The sequence below is a fragment of the Pristiophorus japonicus genome, chromosome 7 (genome assembly GCF_044704955.1).
Source record: "Pristiophorus japonicus isolate sPriJap1 chromosome 7, sPriJap1.hap1, whole genome shotgun sequence".
Lineage (NCBI taxonomy): Eukaryota > Metazoa > Chordata > Chondrichthyes > Pristiophoridae > Pristiophorus > Pristiophorus japonicus.
Genome location: NC_091983.1, coordinates 48,864,277 through 48,885,263, shown reverse-complemented (window position 1 = coordinate 48,885,263; position 20,987 = coordinate 48,864,277). Strand labels below are relative to the sequence as shown.

The 20,987-nt window shown below is 44.0% G+C and overlaps 1 protein-coding gene across 1 annotated transcript in view; it reads right to left on the bottom strand.

Moving 5' to 3' along the window:
- Positions 1–20,987, bottom strand: part of sntg2 (syntrophin, gamma 2) — a 403,287-nt gene that overhangs the window by 115,204 nt on the left and 267,096 nt on the right. Inside the window, exons 10-12 of the mRNA XM_070884354.1 lie at positions 11,165–11,294; positions 9,239–9,277; positions 2,913–3,029 (exon numbers count right to left, since the gene is read on the bottom strand). Of these exons, the coding sequence (XP_070740455.1) occupies positions 2,913–3,029; positions 9,239–9,277; positions 11,165–11,294 (286 nt within the window). The remainder of the gene's footprint in view (positions 1–2,912; positions 3,030–9,238; positions 9,278–11,164; positions 11,295–20,987) is intronic.

Genomic DNA, 20,987 nt, shown 5'->3' with positions numbered 1-20,987 from the left:
GCCAAAGAAAAAAATATCCGTCCACGTCCTCGAGTTCCACGTAACATTAGCTCAACCTTCACTTAATAACACGTAAGTCGCCGAGAAAGTGATTTTTTTCTGTTTGTCACAAATGTCCTATTGTTCCCTAGTTTTTCTAATTCTACTTTACTTCATTCAACAATAGACGGGATTTATGTGTATATATATATTATATATTATTCAATAGAAAACAATGGCCCTAGATTCCTGGAGCCTCACTCCAATGGCAGAAATATAATAAAGTGGGACTTTCACTGACAGATTACCTCAGCCTGGATCCTGTCCCAAATCCTGAGGTCATGTACATAAAGCAGGTGATTGTCTATGCTATTTTTAACGATTCTTGACTGATTTCCTCTTGCGGTGGGGTTGGGGAAGGGGCAATAATTTTTCAGCGGCACTTGTCACTACATCTGGATGGGGAAGTGGGACGGCATTCTGGTTGATGGTGGCTCTGCAATTGATTGCAGTTAGGAGACCAGCAGTCTTGGCCCTACTTCCACCAGGATGTTATTCTGGCATACAAGTATGCCTGCACCAGACATCATGCAAACACACTTCACATTCAGTGCAAAAGAGGGGAAGCTGGCAGGATTTCTGACGGATCCTTCTGCCAGCCTCGCCTCTTCTTCTGGTGTCAGAACTGGCTGCACAGAGGTGAGTCTGTCAGATTTATTTTGCCGTTTTACAAAAAAAGGACAATTGTCAAGTCCATCCCCAAATTTTGGCCGTGCACTGCAGCAGAACATTCCCAGGCCTATGAATTTCAGGGCCAGTAATGTAAAAGTTTGTATATGCTTAGGACACCCAACAAATTTATTGCTTATGTATAGTCCATGAATCATAAGAACATAAGAACATAAGAAATAGGAGCAGGAGAAGGCCTTACGGCCCCTCGAGCCTGCTCTGCCATTTAATACGATCATGGCTGATCCGATCATGGACTCAGATCCACTTCCCTGCCCACTCTCCATAACCCCTTATTCCCTTATTGTTTAAGGAACTGTCTATTTCTGTCTTAAATTTATTCAATGTCCCAGCTTCCACAGCTCTCTGAGGCAGCGAATTCCACAGATCCACAACCCTCCGAGAGAAGAAATTTCTCCTCATCTCAGTTTTAAATGGGCGGCCCCTTGTTCTAAGATTATGCCCTCTAGTTCTAGTCTCCCCTAACAGTGGAAACATCCTCTCTGCATCCACCTTGTCAAGTCCCCTCATAATCTTATACGTTTTGATAAGATCACCTCTCATTCTTCTGAATTCCAATGAGTAGAGGCACAACCTACTCAACCTTTCCTCATAAGTCAACCCCCTCATCTCTAGAATCAATCTAGTGAACCTTCTCTGAACTGCCTCCAAAGCAAATATATCCTTTCGTAAATATAGAAACTAAAACTGTACTCAGTATTCCAGGTGTGGCCTCACCAATACCCTGTATAACTGTAGCAAGACTTCTTGCTTTTATACTCCATCCCCTTTGCAATAAAGGCCAAGTCCCACTGTTTACTGCTGGTGGATTGTGCATGTGTATTTTTTTCCCATTCGTGTTTCAGTCCATTTCTGATATATTTATGGCATTTTGGGACACATCTTACTTGCTTGTTTGAAGTGTTGCAAAGCATGACAATGAGAGTAGAAAATGCTGGAAATACTCAGCAGGTCAGGCAGCATCTGTGGAGAGAGAAACAGAGTTAATATTTCAGGTCGGTGGCCTTTCGTCAGAAAAATGGTCATCGACCTGAAACGTTAGCCCGGTTTCTCCCTCCACAGATGCTGCCTGATATGCTGAGTATTTCCAGCATTTTCTGTTTTTATTTCAGATTTCCAGCATCCACAGTATTTTACTTCTGGTAATGACAGCGATTGGTGATTGTACAGATCCAATAGTTTCAGTAACAGTATTACAATAGAGTAAAAAATGGATATTTATTTCTTCCCTATTCAAAGAAGGACATCAAAAGCAAGTTAATCTTCATTAGTTTTGACCCCATGAGTATGCTTTCTGAGAATGTGATTTTGTGGGTTAATGCTTTTGTTAAAGGAGCATTCAAAGGAATTTTATACAAATGCATTAGTTAATAATATCGCACAAGAAATTTGGAACAAAGTAACATGCTCCCATGACACCAGGAAATAAAGAAAGTACAGTACTTGCAATCATATAGCACCGTGCACAACCTCAGAAAATTCCAAAACACTTCACAGCCAATGAAGCACTTTTGAAGGGTAGTCACTGTTGTAATATATGGAAATGCAGCAATCAATTTGTGCTCAGTAAAGTTCCATGAGGTATAAATACATCTGGAGAACTCTCATTCAAAATAGTGCCATGGGATATTTTATGCCCACCTGAGGGGGCAGACGTGGTCTTGGTTTAAAATCTCATCCAAAGGACAGTACTTCTGACAGTGCAGCACTCCTTCAGTACCGCACTGGAATGTCAGCCTAAATTAAGCACTCAAGTCACTGAAATGGAGCTTGAAGCCATCAGCTTATGAGTCAGAGATGAAAATGCTACCACTGAGCCAAGGCAGACACCTAATGAGATCTAACTGGATGAGGGTAGTGCAAATATTATAATTTTACTCATTTATTTTTGAATGCATTGATATATTGCACAACACTGCTCAAAGTTGAGGCTGTGTAACCTCTACTTGACAAGTCAATGGTACACCATAATGTATTTACTGTACTTCTAAATACCTAGAAATTAAGCGTTAAACATATGGAAGATAAATGTGATTATATACACGCATACTTGTCTTAATTTTAAACCTTATGCAGAAGTTAAACCGATTGATTTAAATAAAGCCCAAGAGTAAAATATGAACAAAAAGAAGTAAAATCTGTGACAACAGCCTATACATTATTAAATAGTCACTGTCTCTTACCGGTGGAGCATTGAAAATGTGAAGCGACGAACCCTTCAGTCCCAGAAACTTGTACTTGTAAAGCTGATTGGAATCAGATCCTAGCAGCCTCTCACTCACCCACCCCATGTGAATTATCTGCAGAGGAAAACCTTAGAAAATTGAAAAATCAATCCTCAAAATCAAAACACTGCATTTTTTTTTATGATTCCTGCACACAAAGCCATTAATTTTGTAATGAAACCTTCAAGGACTCTGTGCTGAGCGTGATGTCTAAATCAGCCAGGAAATTACTGAACTGCATTATTGAGGAATCTACTCTTAAAAGTGCTCTGAGCGGAATTATGGGGATTTAATTCCAATTTAGCGTGACAGCCTCCATTGCTGCAAAGGCACAACAATGATAGGCCAGGCAAGCCTAAAGTATTCATTAGTGTTGGCAGCCTGCTCAGACAGAACCATCCAGGTGCATGTAGTATTGCAAATTCAATGTTGCCTCACTTTAGGATATCTTAAAAACTCCAGTCACAAAGCTACAGCAAAAAATATGTATAGCCGAGCACGGCTTTCCATCCTTTACTGACACAAAACCTGAAACAAAGAAATTGATCGACAAATTATCCCCATTTCAACACTGTACATTGAAGATTATAACTGGTGATATCACATATTACTTGCTTCCTCTTTAAAAAGACTACAGAAACAGTTTTCTTTGAAAGTGTGTGCATTTTTTTCAACTTAAGTAAAAAGGAAGGTAAGTCTAAATGAGCACCTTTGGTCAAAATGCTGCTGGTTTTTGTTAAAGGAAAATATTATCCTCAGAAGGTATTAATTGTTTTATAAAATGCCAATATTCTTTTTGGAATGAAGAGCCTCCATTCAGGTCACGATGACAACCACACTGGCCTAACAATAGCCCTGGGGCTGCAGAGACCCTGGAAACCACCCTATAGGTTAGCGTTGCAGATTGCCTGGCCTTTCGTTTGGTTGCACATTGTCCTAAGTCACGCCACATGCTGTTTATAATGGAGTCATTCCAGGATGCTGTCTGTCAGTGACGTCACGAGAGTGATGTAACAGAGAGGAAGCTCTGACTTCAAGGTCTCCACACCAGTAAGAAAGCTATTTAATAAATTCTGCTGGGCCATTATCTTCTTCTCCAAACAGCAGTACTTTGAATCACTTTCCAGACTTCCTTCGCCCCTCAAACCTTTTTCAGCAGAGTTCAATTTCCATGTCCTCTAGTTCTGTGCTCATACGGAGAATGTTGTTTGTAATTTCTAGAGGATTGAAAGTGATCGGTTCTGAACATGGGGCTCTAAATTATGAAAAAAGATTCACAAAGTGGAGCTTGTTTTTACTGGGGAAAGAAGACTGATAAAGGATACAATACAGACTTCAGAGAGACTTTTGTAGTATGCAAGTTATTTGACTTTGAATTTAGTAACAGAAATAGAGGACGCCTGTACAAAATTAACAAGTCACAAAGGAAGAATTCAGATTTGAAGATTTTTTTTTGTCTTCACACAAATTATGTGGAATAGAATTCTAGAAAAAAAGTGCTGTTAATGCCATGTTTATTTAATTAACAGCTGGATAAAAGTCTAGGTAATGAGATTGAAAGTTATAAGGATGTGCATAGGCACAGAGGATTAGACAATTTATGGGATATGATAGAACCTGTGCTGCTAAGGTCATGAAGATATCGGGCCGTAACTTGCTTCCTGGGTGCGTACGAGGTGCACACATGCCTGTAGAGGCCGCACAAGTTCCGGGTCCAGGTATGCACTATGCTTGCGCTAAAACCCGGAATTGTGATCTGTCAAGAATCTTGACAGATCGCACACATCACTGGGAAAAGGAAACTTCTGCCCAGCGAATGCCCGTGACATTCTTATGCCTGATAAAAGTAAGGCCTGCTTTTACCAGCGTAATAGTTTAAAAAACATAAAATTTAAATTTTTTCATTCATTTATACATTAAAAACCCTGTGCAATAGGATAAGATTATTTTTAGCCCCATTAAACATGTAAATTTATTTTTCAAAAGATTAAATTGTTTTAAATATTTAATTCAATGCTATTTTAATTCATTTTAAATATATATTTTTTAATTTATTTGATATCTAGATGTATTTTTTATGTGATCCTCATTCATGCATATGGGAATTCGATACACACGGAATCCCCATAAGCATGAATGGGGATTCCCTTCTTTGATTGGTTGGGCCAGCCCACGTGATCCCAGAGGCGCTTGCGAACCACATGCATCCCTGGGATACGTGGGCCTTTACACAGGCCTACACATAGATGCCCAGGAGCATATGTCTCCCTGGATTCCAAGGCAGAAGGTAAGTTTTTGCTGGTCAGGGGCATCTGCCCACTGGGAGCCTCCGACCACAAATTCAGCCCCTTCATCTATGAAATGGAACTGGTTGAGATTGAATGATACCAATGGTAATATTTGACTGGAGCTTGGAGTTTTGCTAGATTATATTAAGAACCAAGGAAAAATCCACAGATTTATTTTGGCAATGTTTTGTCACCTCTCTCATGAGACTACATACATTGGATGGAGCCTGTGGAAGGAACAGGCTTGATTAAATGCCTTTTTCTTTTTCTACATTTTCATATATATTATGAACATCCTTTACTCCTTGGATTCTGCAAAAGGAAGCCAGACTTCAAATAGGCCACAACATCAGTGTACAAACTATGTGAAACTGATCTCATAATCTGAGTGTAAAGATAGATGGTTTGAAGGGTACCGCAATTTAAGAAGTTGTTACCTTTATCTCCAACTTGCATGCAAATAAGTGTAACACTGCAGTATTAATGATAAGAAGACATGCAGGCCAAGGCTGAATGCTCTATTTGACAGCTAGCCTTGGACAAGTTAATTGCCTGCTTTTGGTGAGCTAAAAAGAAGCAACACACCAACTTTCTATTAATATCTTTGTTTTTACCTCCAGTGTCAATTCTTTCTATTTCTCATTCTTCTTCTCTACTACATCTTAGTAGCTTCATGTTGTTATTTCCTACTACAATGACTGCCTCGCCATCTACATGAAAAATGTCTATTTATAAAAGAATATTTATTTCCGCTGACTATAAATAAGTAACTTTTTGTTATGAGGCTAATTTTGTCATTTAAAAACAAAACTTCTACACAAGAACTGAGTTAAACATTTTCCAACGCTGATATTGAGCTCAGTTTTTCTTTTATTTAAATATATTAGATTTTTTTTTAAATGGGAGAAAGAACATTGTATTCCTTGTAGCCATTTCTGCAATAAGCAAATAATAAACGGCACGTTATATTACACTGATTTGAATTTATTTAACACCTGCAGAATTGGCTGTGGGTGTCGGCGGATGGGGGAGTGGGGGGCTGGTAATAGATTTGCTCACATCCTGGATTATCGACAATATTCTGCAATGGATGGGAAAATTTGGATCTATTTCTCCCAAACAACTTTGAACGTAAACAGGTGTAGCTGTGAATTGTAGTCCAAATCATGTTATCAAATGACTAATAGAATTGTAATTACTTTAGATTTATTTTTAAATCACACCTATTAAATATATGATGTTTAAAATTTAATATGTGTTATTTAAAAAAAAATTGAAATGATAAAATATGGGATAATATTGTTTTTAATACATTTATTGTCTTGAAGATTCTTAGCATCCAATTGTTAGTCGAAGCCTTTCTACAGAAAATAGATGCTGGTTCTCCTATTTATAATAGCTGTTTATACATTGGGGTAGATTTTTGTTTTCACTGCCTGGACAGGAGTTTGTCTGGATGCATCGCCTGTCTTTCATAGAACCAGACTGATCTTTATTCCATTGACTTCAACTGATTTCATTAATTTCAATGGAATGAAAATCAGGCAGGTTCTATAGAGGAGATCCATTCTGCCAGATTACTGCCCAGGCAGTGAAGATACTAACCTATCCCATAGTACCATTGCCTCGGCATCATTTTGCACCATGCTCCCCCCAGCCCCTTAAACAAGTAAAGGCAGCTCCCCTGATAATATAGTCAATAAAGACAGAATGCCGTTGAGCCAAAGAAAGCAGGGAAGTCCCACATTCAATCCTCATTGTCTGCTGAGTTAGTGGTCCAAAATGGGAAAGTAGGTGGGACACTATAATAATTGAGAACACTCCTGGACTAGGAAGGGAAAATCAGCTAGGGCTCCTGCTCTTGATCACTATCCTATAACCTCTGCTAGAAAGTCCATGTATGTGACTGACCTGGCTTAGTTGTGATGCTCCCAAGGTTAATTACCAGCACTCAGTGGGTGACATTTTGAAAGATGCCGAACAGGCATGGAACCAGGAGTCAACATCTTCAGGAAAGGAGGAGGGGAAAAAATGAGGAATAAATCATGCAAAGAGAGCTCAGGGAGATCTTCCAGGAAATGGGCTATAGGAAGATGTGATCGAGGTTGAAGCAAAGACACAGAAAATAAATGATTAGGGTGTAAGTCTTCAGAAAAAGCTTGATGGATAACTGATATTCGAGTTGATGAAACTGGTTCTCTAATATTTCTATGTTATAATAAGTACTGTTTGCAACTTTTTTACTTTAAGCCATTATGCAAACAAATATGACATTGGGTATTATCACCTTTCTAATTTACTAGATTATCTAGCAACATAGAAAAGACCATTTTTAGTTTTGAATACTATTATTTCATCCAATGTATTTACTGGATGGTTTACTTAATGGCAGGCTATTGCATCTACTGGTAGTGCATTGATCCAGTCCATATTTTGTGTCTGACAATTAATCTACTATGGATATTGATTCATTTCAGAATTTGTATCCAGCAGTCAGATCAAGGGCTCCATTGGAAAGCTAGAGACAATAGGAAGGGAATGTTTGTATCTATAAAAAATGAGAGGTCATAAATATAAGAGACCTATAAAAGCCTGTTAGTATGGATTAGGAGGAGAATTATTTCAGTCATACATTTGAACAGTTCTGAACTGCAATGCCCTTTTTACCTTTATTTAAGTCTAGGAGTAACCAAATTTCTGGTTAATTTCTAGTAAAAGCAACAGTGCGGATTAAATTCAGAAAGCAATATTATATATTACATTAGAACCAACACAGTTTTCCTCTATTCTTTTTGAGAACCCATACTACAACAACAAGAACAACTTATATTAAAACACCCCACAGGAGTGCTATAAAAGAAAAAAATGACACCGAGCCATATAAGGAGATGTTAGGGCAGATGACCAAAAGCTTGGTCGAAGAGGTAGGTTTTAAGGAGCGTCTTAAAGGAGGAAAGAGAAATGGAGAGACGGAGAGATTTAGGGAGGGAATTCCAGAGCTTAGGACTTAGGCAGCTGAAGGCATGGCTGCCAATGGTGTAGCAATTAAAATTGGATGTTCAAAAGGCCAGAATAGGTGGAGCGCAGAGGTATAGGGCTGCAGGAGATTACAGAGATAAGGATGGGGCGAGAGCATGGAGGGATTTGAAAACAAGGATGAGAATTTTTAAATTGTGGCATTGCTTAACTGGGAGCCAATGAAGATCAGCTAGCAAAGGGGCGATGGGTGAGCGGGATTTGGTGCAAGTTAGCACACGGGCGGCAGAGTTTTGAATGACAGTAGAACTAGGGAGGCCAGCCAGGAGTGCATTGGAATAGTCAAGTCTAGAGGTGATAAAGGCATGGTTGAGGGTTTCGGCAGCAGATAAGTTGAGATGAAGTTGGAGACGGGCGATATTACGAAGGTGAAAATGGGTGATTTTAATGATAGAACAGATATGAGGTAGGAAGTTCAATTCAAGGTTGCGAAAAGACTCGGTCAGCCTTAGAGATTAGTGTAGTTAAAATTTCATATATCAAAGTGCATGGTTTAATAAAAAAAGAAATAAGCACAGGGAATAGTCATCTATTAGTTACAAATATATAAGCAAAATTAATGAATTAACTCAATTAATACTTACAAGTGAGTAGCTGTGATATATCTCAATAACCGAACAGCACCAGCAAGATAAAATACCGCCCAACTTCTCTGCCTCAAAGATGGCTAAAGGCCAAAGGTTGCAAACAGGGCTGATTACCGATGCAATAATTAAACAATGGGTATAAAATGCAGTCATATTGCTTTAAATTTGATTGCTAAAAATTTCCAAATTCCAGCTATCCATCTTTTAGTCCCAGTTAGGCAATACATTTTATCCTCACAGAGCTCTTGTTGCCAGCTAGTATCTATTGACATCCTTTTTGTTCCTATAAGTCTAATGGAGAACACATATATATTTGACATAGAAATGTTTTTATTAGACCTATATTTTTTGCTCAGAAAGAGGGATATCCTACCTGATCATTTGGAGAACAGCATTTATTGGCCATTTTCATCTGTATGGTGAAAAAAATACAGAATTAAATTCATTTCTCCAAATGTTTGTATTTATTTTTAATTTGGGAATTAACCTGGGAAAGTTTGTAAGGCTTGAAATTACCATCAGCGATGGTAATGCTCAATATTCTCCTGTTAAGTTGCACCTCCATTATTTTAAGAGGGGTCTGTTTAGCTTTCAGTTCCATCTTCTACATTTTATTAATTATTAACTGTAACTTTTAGCAAGACTGGGCATTGGAATAGTCAAGTCGAGAAGCAAGAAATGCATAGATTAACTACACGGATCGAAGGCAATAAAAGTATATAAGTAGTGATCTGGAAGCTGGAAACTCTTGTGTCCAAACCAGACTGTTAATACCCACCAGATGCACCAGAGTGACCACACCCATCAGACACACAAGAACACCAGACTGACTACACCCACCAGACACACCAGACCGAACAGATGCACCAGATCCATCTGACAATGGAATTCATGATTGCTTTGTCTATCTACATCAAAGCTTTTTTTTAACAAGGGCTTAATATCAGCCTGTCACTAGGTATCTCCCATATGCCCACTATCTTGTCCACACAAGCGAACTTATTTGCATCCATGGAAGAAAATATATATTTTTTTAAGTCAGAAAAGCAAACAAAAAATTACAAAATAAATAATAAAAAGGGAAATGGAAGGAAAGCAAGAAGGAACATTAAAAATTGTATGTTTTTTTTAAATGAACAAACAATAATTATGATAAAAAAGAAAATAATAAATGAAAGTAAAAAAGAGAAGGAAGATACAATGCAATGGCCAGGTCTCACAATAGAGTGGGAAAGTTGCATTAAATCTTTCCTTTTTGTTTTATCACATTTGCAAATTTCTTCCCCCAAAAGCTTGTGAAAAACTATTTTGAACTTGCATAATTCATTTTTTTTTGTATTTTTTCTCTAATTTTCAGTGGTCAAACTTATTTTTGAAGAGAACAAATCTTTTGACTTGTCCTGGCAGGGATATTTTCTAAATAGATTTTTGAAAAAATACAAACTAGAAATTCATTAGATCAGTATAGTCCAGTCTGCCTAAATCAACACCATAGGTTGGAAATTCATGAAAAACCGCTATCATCGGTTTGCCGCCAAAAAAACACTATGATTTAATTCTGATTTCGAGGTGGAAAATTCATGAAAAAATGGGAAAAAATCCACCCGGCAGGAAAAATCGACGTTGCTTGAGGATTCGCAGAGAAAACTGCAATCCTCGACAACTTTAGTCCGAGGCCGATTACCGCTGAGAGTTGGGCCTAGGGAGGGGGGAAAACACAAAAAATATTATTCCAAAAAACAAAAAATAAAAAAAAATCGCGTAACATTCACAAGACCCTTTTCTATTGAACTGCTGCAAAAGAATTAAAAAATAAACTTTAACTTACTTTATTGCAGGTTTTCATACCTACCGCCATTTCCAAGGGCTGCACTGACAGGTTTTCCTTAGCGTTTTTTTTTACCCTATCTACAGGTCACCGCTGTGACCAAGCTCGGACGGAAGCGCTTTTTCCAGTCTTGCACACTGGCGGTCCTGCTCCCCAGCGGTAGTTCAAAACCGCCAGCTGATGACTCAAGGAATTTCACGCCGGACTGTTTTCCGCCAAAATGACAAATTACCGCTGAAAAACACGGTGGAAGGTTGATGAATTTGCAGCCCCATAGCTCCAAAACTTTTCTTTTTAATAATAGCTCAGGGATTAGATGAGAGGTTAAAACTGGAAAGCCTCAAGGCAAGTTTATTATAGTTCATCCAGGCACGAAGGTAAGAGAGCTTTAATATCTTTCATACCCTAGGTCATATAATCACATCATCTTTTTAATTAAAAATATACACTATTTGCAGCTAGAAAACCTACATTTTGCAGGGTCAAATCGTTGATGTTGGTTGATATTGCCCGCAGCCAGTCAGCACTCTCTTGGACAGTGTAGAACTGAAAGATCCCAGTGCTTACTCCATCCAGCGCCACAACCTCAAAAGTGTTTGGCCTAAAGCAAAAGGAAAGAAATCTCTAAGGCATTCATCAAATCAGTCTAAAATGAATGGTAGCACCTCTCATGAAGCCTTATTACCAGTAGAAATGCTGCAACTGAAATATAATTGTTTCGACCATAATCTTTGCAATGGAACTGCAAAACTTATCACTATATTAATATTTTTCTTTCTTTTTATTCAAAAAAACAGCAAGAGCGTTCTGAAATGCTTTACAGCAAATAAAATACTTCTTGAACCAATTTAACCAATAAGGGAATTAAGGGTTACGGGGAGCGGGCGGGTAAGTGGAGCTGAGTCCACGGCCAGATCAGCCATGATCTTATTGAATGGCGGAGCAGGCTCAAGGGGTTAGATGGCCTACTCCTGTTCCTAATTCTTATGTTCTTATGTTCTTATGTTTGAAGTGCAATCACTGCTGTAATGTAGGAAACATGACAGCCAATTTGCGCACAACAAAACTCTCACAAACCCTCATCTTCATAGACAGTCCCTCGAGACGAGGATGACTTGCTTCCACACCAAAAGAAAGGATGAGTTCACAGGTGTTTCGAATGAAGAACCCGAACTACATCCTCATGGGTGGAAGATGCCTGTGCGTAGAATTTTTTTTTAACGTGTGATGGCCGTTGCAAACAACAAGTAAGTAAATGACCAGATAATCTGTTTAAGGTGTTGGTTGAGGGACAAATGTAACCCAGGACACTGGGGAAAATCCCCTGCTCTTCTTCAAGTCATGCCGTGGGATCTTTTACAGCCACCTGATAGGGCAACTTTGACAGCAGCAGTTCATCAGTATTGCACAAAAGTGCTGGCCTCAATTATGAACTCAAGTCACTTGAGTAGAAACCTACAACCTTCAGATTCAGAGCCAAGATTGCTGTCACTGAGCCACAACGGACTTATTGTTGCAATATTTAATTTTAAATAGTAAAAGAGTCAACTCCCGATGCCACTAAATAAAAACGTTTCCAGAAGATTTTTTTGGTCTACTTTATTCGGCAAATCTAAAGTTCAAAATTGTAACCTTTCATTACAATATGAAGGATACTGCAGCACAGCCGAGCACTCAAGGCAGTTATATCATCACAGGGACAGGCAAGCATAGAGTTTTACCATCCATTTTTTATTGGATAAACCTTTTATGCCAAATCTGTCATTATTTGAAAAATTATACTTAATAAATGCTGAAATATCAAACAGTGGAATTTTAATCATCTCATCAGATATCTTATCCATGGGATAAGGGTTTGTACTATAACCTTAAACAAACTGAGTAGTTATTTGAAATGATTTACAACCAAACTTAAAAAAAAAGTCAATACACATACAGAGCCCAAGTTTCCACATGATTTGCGCCTGATTTTTAGGAGCAACTGGTGGAGAACGGACTATCTTAGAAATCGCAATTCTCCACATTTTTTTTTTCTGCAGTTCTAGTCAGGTAGAACAGTTCTACTTTGGAACAGAATTTTTTCTTCAAAAGGGGGCGTGTCCGGCCACTGACGCCTGATTTGAAAGTTTCCACAGTGAAAATGTACTCCAAACTAAAGTAGAATGGAGCAAGTGAAGATTTTTGTAGAACTGAAAAAACCTGTTCTACACATTAAAAAATCAGGCGCAGGTTACAAATTAGGCGTCCAGAACGAGGTTGGGGGGGGGGAAGGGAAGTCATTAAATTCTACAATAAATCCTTATTTATACTTATACAAATATTATACAAATAAATCCAACCTGAATAAACATTTATAAGCAAAGAAAAGATTAAATAAACCATCTTCCTACCTGTGTGAAAGTGCTTCAGGCACAGAGGATGCTGCAGTCAGCCTGAGGCGCCCGTTCTTCCCGCGGGGGGGTGGGGGGGAGGAGGAGGCGCCCGTTCTTCCCGCGGGGGGGGGAGGAGGCGCCCGTTCTTTCCCACGGGGTGGGGGGGAGGCGCCCGTTCTTTCCCACGGGGTGGGGGGGAGGCGCCCGTTCTTTCCCGCGGGGGGGAGAGGAGACGCCCATTCTTCCCGCGGCGGGGGGAGGCGCCCGTTCTTCCCGCGGGGTGGGGGGGAGGAGGAGGCGCCCGTTCTTTCCCGCGGGGGGGGGAGGAGGCGCCCGTTCTTTCCCGCGGGGGTGGGAGGAGGCGCCCGTTCTTCCCGCGGCGGGGGGGGGGGAGGAGGCGCCCGTTCTTCCCGCGGGGGGGGGGAGGAGGCGCCCGTTCTTCCCGCGGGGGGGGGGAGGCGCCCGTTCTTCCCGCGGGGTGGGGGGGTGGAGCAGGCGCCCGTTCTTCCCGCGGGGGGGGGGAGGAGGCGCCCGTTCTTCCCGCGGGGGGGGGAGGCGCCCGTTCTTCCCGCGGCGGGGGGGGGGGAGGAGGCGCCCGTTCTTCCCGCGGCGGGGGGGGGAGGAGGCGCCCGTTCTTCCCGCGGGGGGGGGAGGAGGCGCCCGTTCTTCCCGCGGGGGGGGGGAGGAGGCGCCCGTTCTTCCCGCGGGGGGGGGGGGGGAGGAGGCGCCCGTTCTTCCCGCGGGGGGGGGAGGAGGCGCCCATTCTTCCCGCGGGGGGGGGGGGAGGAGGCGCCCGTTCTTCCCGCGGGGGGGGGGAGGAGGCGCCCGTTCTTCCCGCGGGGGGGGGGGGGGGGAGGAGGCGCCCGTTCTTCCCGCGGGGTGGGGGGGGGGGGGAGGCGCCCGTTCTTCCCGCGGGGGGGGGGGGGGGAGGAGGCGCCCGTTCTTCCCGCGGGGGGGGGAGGAGGCGCCCGTTCTTCCCGCGGGGGGGGGGGGAGGAGGCGCCCGTTCTTCCCGCGGGGGGGGGGAGGAGGCGCCCGTTCTTCCCGCGGGGTGGGGGGGGGGGGAGGCGCCCGTTCTTCCCGCGGGGGGGGGGGGGAGGAGGCGCCCGTTCTTCCCGCGGGGGGGGGGGGGAGGAGGCGCCCGTTCTTCCCGCGGGGGGGGGGGGAGGCGCCCGTTCTTCCCGCGGGGGGGGGGGGGAGGAGGCGCCCGTTCTTCCCGCGGGGGGAGGGAAGGCGCCCGTTCTTCGCGACGGGGGGGAGGAGGCGCCCGTTCTTTCCCGCGGGGCGGGGAGGAGGCGCCCGTTCTTTCCCGCGGGGGGGGGGGGAGGAGGCGCCCGTTCTTCCCGCGGGGGGGGGGGGGAGGAGGCGCCCGTTCTTTCCCGCGGGGGGGGGGAGGCGCCCGTTCTTCCCGCGGGGCGGGGAGGAGGCGCCCGTTCTTTCCCGCGGGGGGGGGGGGAGGAGGCGCCCGTTCTTCCCGCGGGGGGGGGGGAGGAGGCGCCCGTTCTTCCCGCGGGGGGGGGGGGAGGAGGCGCCCGTTCTTCCCGCGGGGGGAGGGAAGGCGCCCGTTCTTCGCGACGGGGGGGAGGAGGCGCCCGTTCTTTCCCGCGGGGCGGGGAGGAGGCGCCCGTTCTTCCCGCGGGGGGAGGGAAGGCGCCCGTTCTTCCCGCGGGGGGGGGGAGGAGGCGCCCGTTTTTCCCGCGGGGGGGGGGGGGAGGAGGCGCCCGTTTTTCCCGCGGGGGGGGGGGGGAGGAGGCGCCCGTTCTTTCCCGCGGGGGGAGGAGGCGCCCGTTCTTCCCGCGGGGGGGGGGGAGGAGGCGCCCGTTCTTTCCCGCGGGGGGGGGGGGAGGCGCCCGTTCTTCCCGCGGGGCGGGGAGGAGGCGCCCGTTCTTCCCGCGGGGGGGGGGGGGGAGGCGCCCGTTCTTCCCGCGGGGGGGGGGGGAGGAGGCGCCCGTTCTTTCCCGCGGGGGGAGGAGGCGCCCGTTCTTCCCGCGGGGGGAGGGAAGGCGCCCGTTCTTCCCGCCGGGGGGGGGGGAGGAGGCGCCCGTTCTTCCCGCGGGGGGGTGGGGGGAAGGAGACAGTGAGAAGGCTGCAAGTGCTGATGTGCTGATGGCAATGTGCTTTTATTAAAAAAATGTTCAAAAATTAAACAGCTACAAAGAACTACAAAAATGGCCGAGTGCCAATGTTTTTTCACACTGAGCATGCGCGAACGCTCCAACGCGCACGCGCAGCGTTGCCGGCAGGAAAAAAACTAATTTAAATAGTACCCGCCCCCTCCCACTTACAAAATCGGCGCGAGTGTAGGCTCCGCCCCCTTGGGCGCCGCGCCAGGCAGACAAGGAGCTGCAGGGCACTCCAGAATCGCGATTTATTTTTTAGGCGCCGTTTTAGGAGCTAAAAACGGGCGCCCAGCTCGGAGGGGTGCCCGTTTTTTATCGTGTGGAAACTTGGGCCCACAATGTCAGAACCAATTACCAACAATCACTTGTAAAATGTCTAATTAACTCCAATGATTACTTAGATATATATCTAAAAGAGTTTCATTAGTGATGTTAGAAAGAAAGAAAGACTTGGGAGCCTGAGTTGGTGGACTCACTGCCCGCTGCCGCCGGGTTTTCTGGGCAGTCTCCCCTCCAATGGAGTTTGGTGGAGGCTTCCCGCCGGCGGGGAGGGAAGACCGTTGGGGACCACGCGCTGACGCCCGCTGGCATGCAAATCGCGTAAGAGTCCTCCCGCCTGCCGAGCTGCCAGTTTGGGCCAGGCGGGAGTCCGCTGCAGCTGGGGAAAGGACTGCCGTGTGGAGGCAGGTCGAACCTCAACGATGAGTATAAAGACCTGCAAAAAAAGGTTAGTAAACGTCTTTTATTTATTTATTTTTTCCAACGATTCAGGTGGATGGGGTCCCCTGAAGGTTTGCCAGTGTTTATTTTAATTTTTAGAAATTTTTAATTTTATATTTTCCCCTCTCCCTGGGTCCGACTCTATCCCTGGCGATACTTTGCCGAGGATTGCATTTGACGCCGAGATTGGGAGCTCCCGCCCGCTGCCGCCCAGATTCATGGCGTAAGTCGTTTTATTGCCGCTGGGCGGTCTTTCCAGGACTTTTTCACGAAACTCCCGCCCAAAGTACCGTCAGGATCTCAGCGGTCCTGTGGGCAGCACTTGGGTGGAATTTAGTTTCCACCAAGTTCAGGGCCTTGGATTTATATAGCGCCTTTCACGACCACCGGATGTCTCAAAGCGCTTTACAGCCAATGAAGTACTTTTGGAGTGTAATCACTGTTTAATGTAGGAAAGGTTATCAGTAACATTTTAATGATCACAAACTAATATAATATCCATCTACAGGGGCCGCCCCCTAACTCAGGTGAAAGCCACATAAATATAAGCAGACCAGCCCCGATCACTTAGACTGGCTGGCTGCGGGTGGGAAACAGGCGTTTCTAATGCAAATCAGGCCTTGCTGTTAAATTTGGCAAGGCCTGCGGGAAACCCATTCTCCTGGGTTTCCCAACCGCTTCCAAGCCCTCCCACGCCCCATCTACCAAAGTATTAATGTTCATGCCATTAACTTCTCTCCCCACAGGTGCTGCCTGATCTGCTGCATATTTCCAGTATCTTCTGTTTTTACTTCAGATTTTCCAGCGGCCGCAATATTTTGCTTTTGTTCTAATCTCATCATCATCGTAGGCGGTCCCTCGAAACGAGGATGACTTGCTTCCACACCAAAAAAGGACACAGGTGTTTCGAATGAAGGACCCGAACTACATCCTGAAGGGTGGAAGATGCCTGTGCGTGGATTATTTTAATGTGTGGTGGCCGTTGCACACCAGCCACCACACGGGCTTGGCAGAGCTAGGTCTTGGAGGCGTACCACACCAGGGACCAGCGCGAGCTGGTGCAGGAGGGCGACGGCAGCGAAGAGTGATGTCATTAAGGTCCAGGTCGGTGACTGGAGCGTGGGCAGATACAGCAGGAGCGGCGAGGTCGGGGCGAAGGAGCGGCGAGAGACTGTGGAGGGATGTGATCGGGGCCCAGGGGCAGCACGGGCCAGCCCACACTGCGATATGTGTGCGCACTAGGTCCGTGCAGCAGAGCTGGTCTCCAGTCATCTTGGGTAGTCTAATCTAATACTCACCGGTGTCCATACACACTCATTCCTGGGGTCAATGGATAGCAATTGGGCGCAGAAACCCTGGCTGATTTCCTTCCCACCCTGTGTCACCCTTCCTAGTCAAAGGCTGCTTAGGCCCGCTGTTTAATACTACAATTAACCCCACTATGATCAGCTAAATCAGCACCGACCGGGGAACAAACATGGCACTTTAAAGTTTACATAACTCAGTGCCACCACGCTTGGTTAATTTACCCACTAAGCCATCACGGGATCTGCGTAGCCTAAACTGTAAGAATAAACCCTAAAGATCAGCATTGGCTTTACGGCATTGTATACGCACATGAAAGAATTAATGGCAGAAGTGACTGCGCATCTTGCTTCTCGGGAAGAAACTGTGAGAAGAAGCATACAAACAAAGCAAAAAAATCAGGAGAGATGATGAGCATGGAGACTCAGGCCGAAAATAAATCCAAACAAAAATTAATACAAAAGTAATGATGTACTTGAATGTAAACAGAAAGATATGTGAAGAATCCAGTACTTCGAGAGATTTCACTCTCGGACATGCGAAATTAAGAAGAAGTTGCATTTTTATAGTTCTTTCATGCCCTCAAAACATCCCGAAGTGCCTCACAGCCAACAAATTATTTTTGAAGTGCAGTCACAGTTGTTATGTGCAGCAGTCAGCTTGCACACGTCCCACAAAAGACCAACTAATCTATGTTTTAATGGCATTGATTAAGAAATAAATGCTGCCTGAAGCATCAGGAGAATTCCCCTGTTCCTTTTCGAGTAATGGGACCTTTTATATCTTCTGAACAGGCAGATGGGGCCTTGGTTTAGCATCTCATCCAACAGACAGCACCTCCAACAGTGCAGCACTCCCACAGTAATGCACTGAAGTCAGAGGTAAGACTGCTACCATTGAGCCAAGCTAACACTTACAATAAGGGCACCTTAGTCATTAATTTATCTGGATACTCCGAGATGGATAAGACACTGCAATACTGTAACCTTTCAGGGCTGACTAAAGGCCAAAACAAAGCAAGCTGAAAGCTGCTACAAATGTCAAACTGTACACTTTTAATAGCAGAGAAAAAAATCAGTAAGTCTTAAATAATGCAATTAAGTCAGTTTTACAGTCAAGCTCATAGGGATCCTTGTAATTGAATGGAAATCAATTTAATTTTACGTATTTGATGACACTAAAAAGAGTAAATGGCCAGATAATTTGAACTAAACCAAGTTTATCCAAACTTGATGAGCTAAATTTGACTTCTTTTTAAGTTTTGTTTAGTTTAATTGAACAGTGGCTATTTTGCAGCAGTACATTTTAGATTGTTTGTGTATTTGGATGTGTGTTGTGGTGCATTTTGTGCATTCTATTATTGGAGCAAACACTTATGGTATTCGCATATGGAAGTAGGTTGAAATAAATGCTAATAATTTACATTATAATAAGAAAGAGCCATTTGTTGCCAAGACCTTTGGTTCTTTGCACACCAACACTAATTGTGAAGGAATACACAAGACAAAAGCTCATTTTAATGGTAAAAAGTCTTGTTGCGGTGTCCCTGTCCAGTAGTGGGGTGGGGGGAGAAAGGGGATGGAAAATTGTCTCCCAGACATCTAAATTAATTTACATTGAGAAGCTGTATAAATCAAGTCTTAATAATGATGAGCAGCATGTTTTCAAACTTGAGTAAGATGATAGAACTAGAAGTCATGAGTACAAAATTAATAAACGAAGCAAGACACGAAATTAGAAGAGTAACGAATATAAAGAGCAGAATAGAGGATATAAGGATCAGACTCGCAACAAAAGCAATTAATGATTTGTCAATTGATTTATTTAAAAAAAACGAGCTGTGTAAATATCTGTTTATAGTGATAAGAACAGACTGGAATGATTAACAGCTGTACGGAACATAATGGCCCAGAAATTCCTGCCTCCCGGGTTCGTACGGAGTGTCTACAGACTCGGGAAGGCGTCGGAAAAGCCGGTTTTCAGCACACAATGCGCAAGCGCTGAAAACAGTGTTTTCCGATCTGTCAAGATTCTGGCTTGACAGATCCTCCATATCTCGGGAGCGAGGGCATTTGCACAGGCAAGACGCAAAAAGTAGGCGCATAGCCTACTTTTACAGGCGCAAGAGTTTAAAAACATACAAAAATATAAATAAATTAAAGTAAAAAAACATATTTTTAAAAACCCTGCCCAATACGTTACATTTATTTTTAACCATAATTAAAACTTTTTTTAAAAAATCGGCAATTATATTTTCTTTTAAAAAACATTTCGAACAACTTTAATTTCTATTAGTGTATTTATGTGAGATGTTTTTTTAAATGTTTCATGTAGTGTTTGTGTGTTTGGGGATGTTTCTCATTCATAGTAATAGGAGTTTCAGATTTACGAAACTCCTATTACTATGAATGAGAAAATACTTACCCGTGATTGGGTGTCCAGACCCATGTGACTCCTGCAGACGTCCCAACGTGAACGCGCTCCGTTGCGCAAGAACAGGAGGCCTCGCGTCTGGGATCTCGGGCGGGCATTCGACCAAAAGGTAAGTGCGCATCTTTTCTCTTACTTTTAGTCGAACGCCCGCGGGAAGAAGAAACAGGAATTTCTGGGCCAATGGTTCCTATATTGCAAAGATTATGATGCCCATTTGTGGATTGCACTGGGTAGGGATGCACAGTTTTGTTTTAATATCTTATGTTTAGTCCTGAATTTGTGCTTGCTTATGTTTTGGAAATGGGAGAGGTTTCACAGACTTGCAATCATCAGCAAATGGTCTGACATAAATCATGTTCCAGACACTGCTAACGTGACTGTCTTAAAAGTATTCAAGCACATCCCAGTAACATTCACTATTTCGTAGATTTCCAAATGCAACCGCATCCACCCAGATCCAAAGATTACCACCTATAATTCTACACCAGGATTGCTCAGATGGACCATGACTACCAAAATAGCTGTCTTCACCCCAGTGTTTCATGTCAGAGTCTCATCGCCGAGAGCATGCAGAAATCAAGCGCAGGCAGCGGAAAGAGCGTGTGGCAAATCTGTTCCACCCACCCTTACCCTCAACGACTATCTGTCCCACCTGTGACAGGGACTGTGGCTCTCGTATTGGACTGTTCAGCCACCTAAGGACTCATTTTAAGAGTGGAAGCAAGTCTTCCTCGATTCTGAGGGACTGCCAATGATAATGATGATGATGGTTTCAGCCTCTGAAAGGGAGCATGCTGAATTGGTAGATAAATGTACAACCAGGCGTTTGACTTGGACCTGGAAAAGGTAAAGTTAATTAGCAAAGAAAGGCAGGGCCACAATGATGGGTCAGTTATAAAGGTGGGGCTGTATTGATGGGTCAGTTATAAAGGCAGGGCTGAACTGATGGGTCGGTTATAAAGGCAGGGCCGCAATGATGGGTCCGTTAGAAAGGTGGGGTTACCTGATGGGTCAGTTAGAAAGGCAATTTAACTAATTTCTGCTGCAATTGAGCTCAACATCCCTGGTCTAGAGAGGGGAAAATCAGTGAGGGTACCCGCTCTTAACTGTTACCCAGTGACTCCTGCGAGATAGTGCGTATGTGTTAAATGCAGGTAAAAACAGAATTGAGTTTGGCATTGGTGTCCCCCACAATTGAATAGCCTGCCAACATTCATTGTCTAAGTTTACAAATAAAGAAAGTTTAACAGCTAGGAAATCATACCCTGATCTAAGTCAGCACCTTTAGGAGAAGAGGATGGGAGCAAAATTGTCAAAAAAGTAAAGAAAGAGAGAATGATTTCAG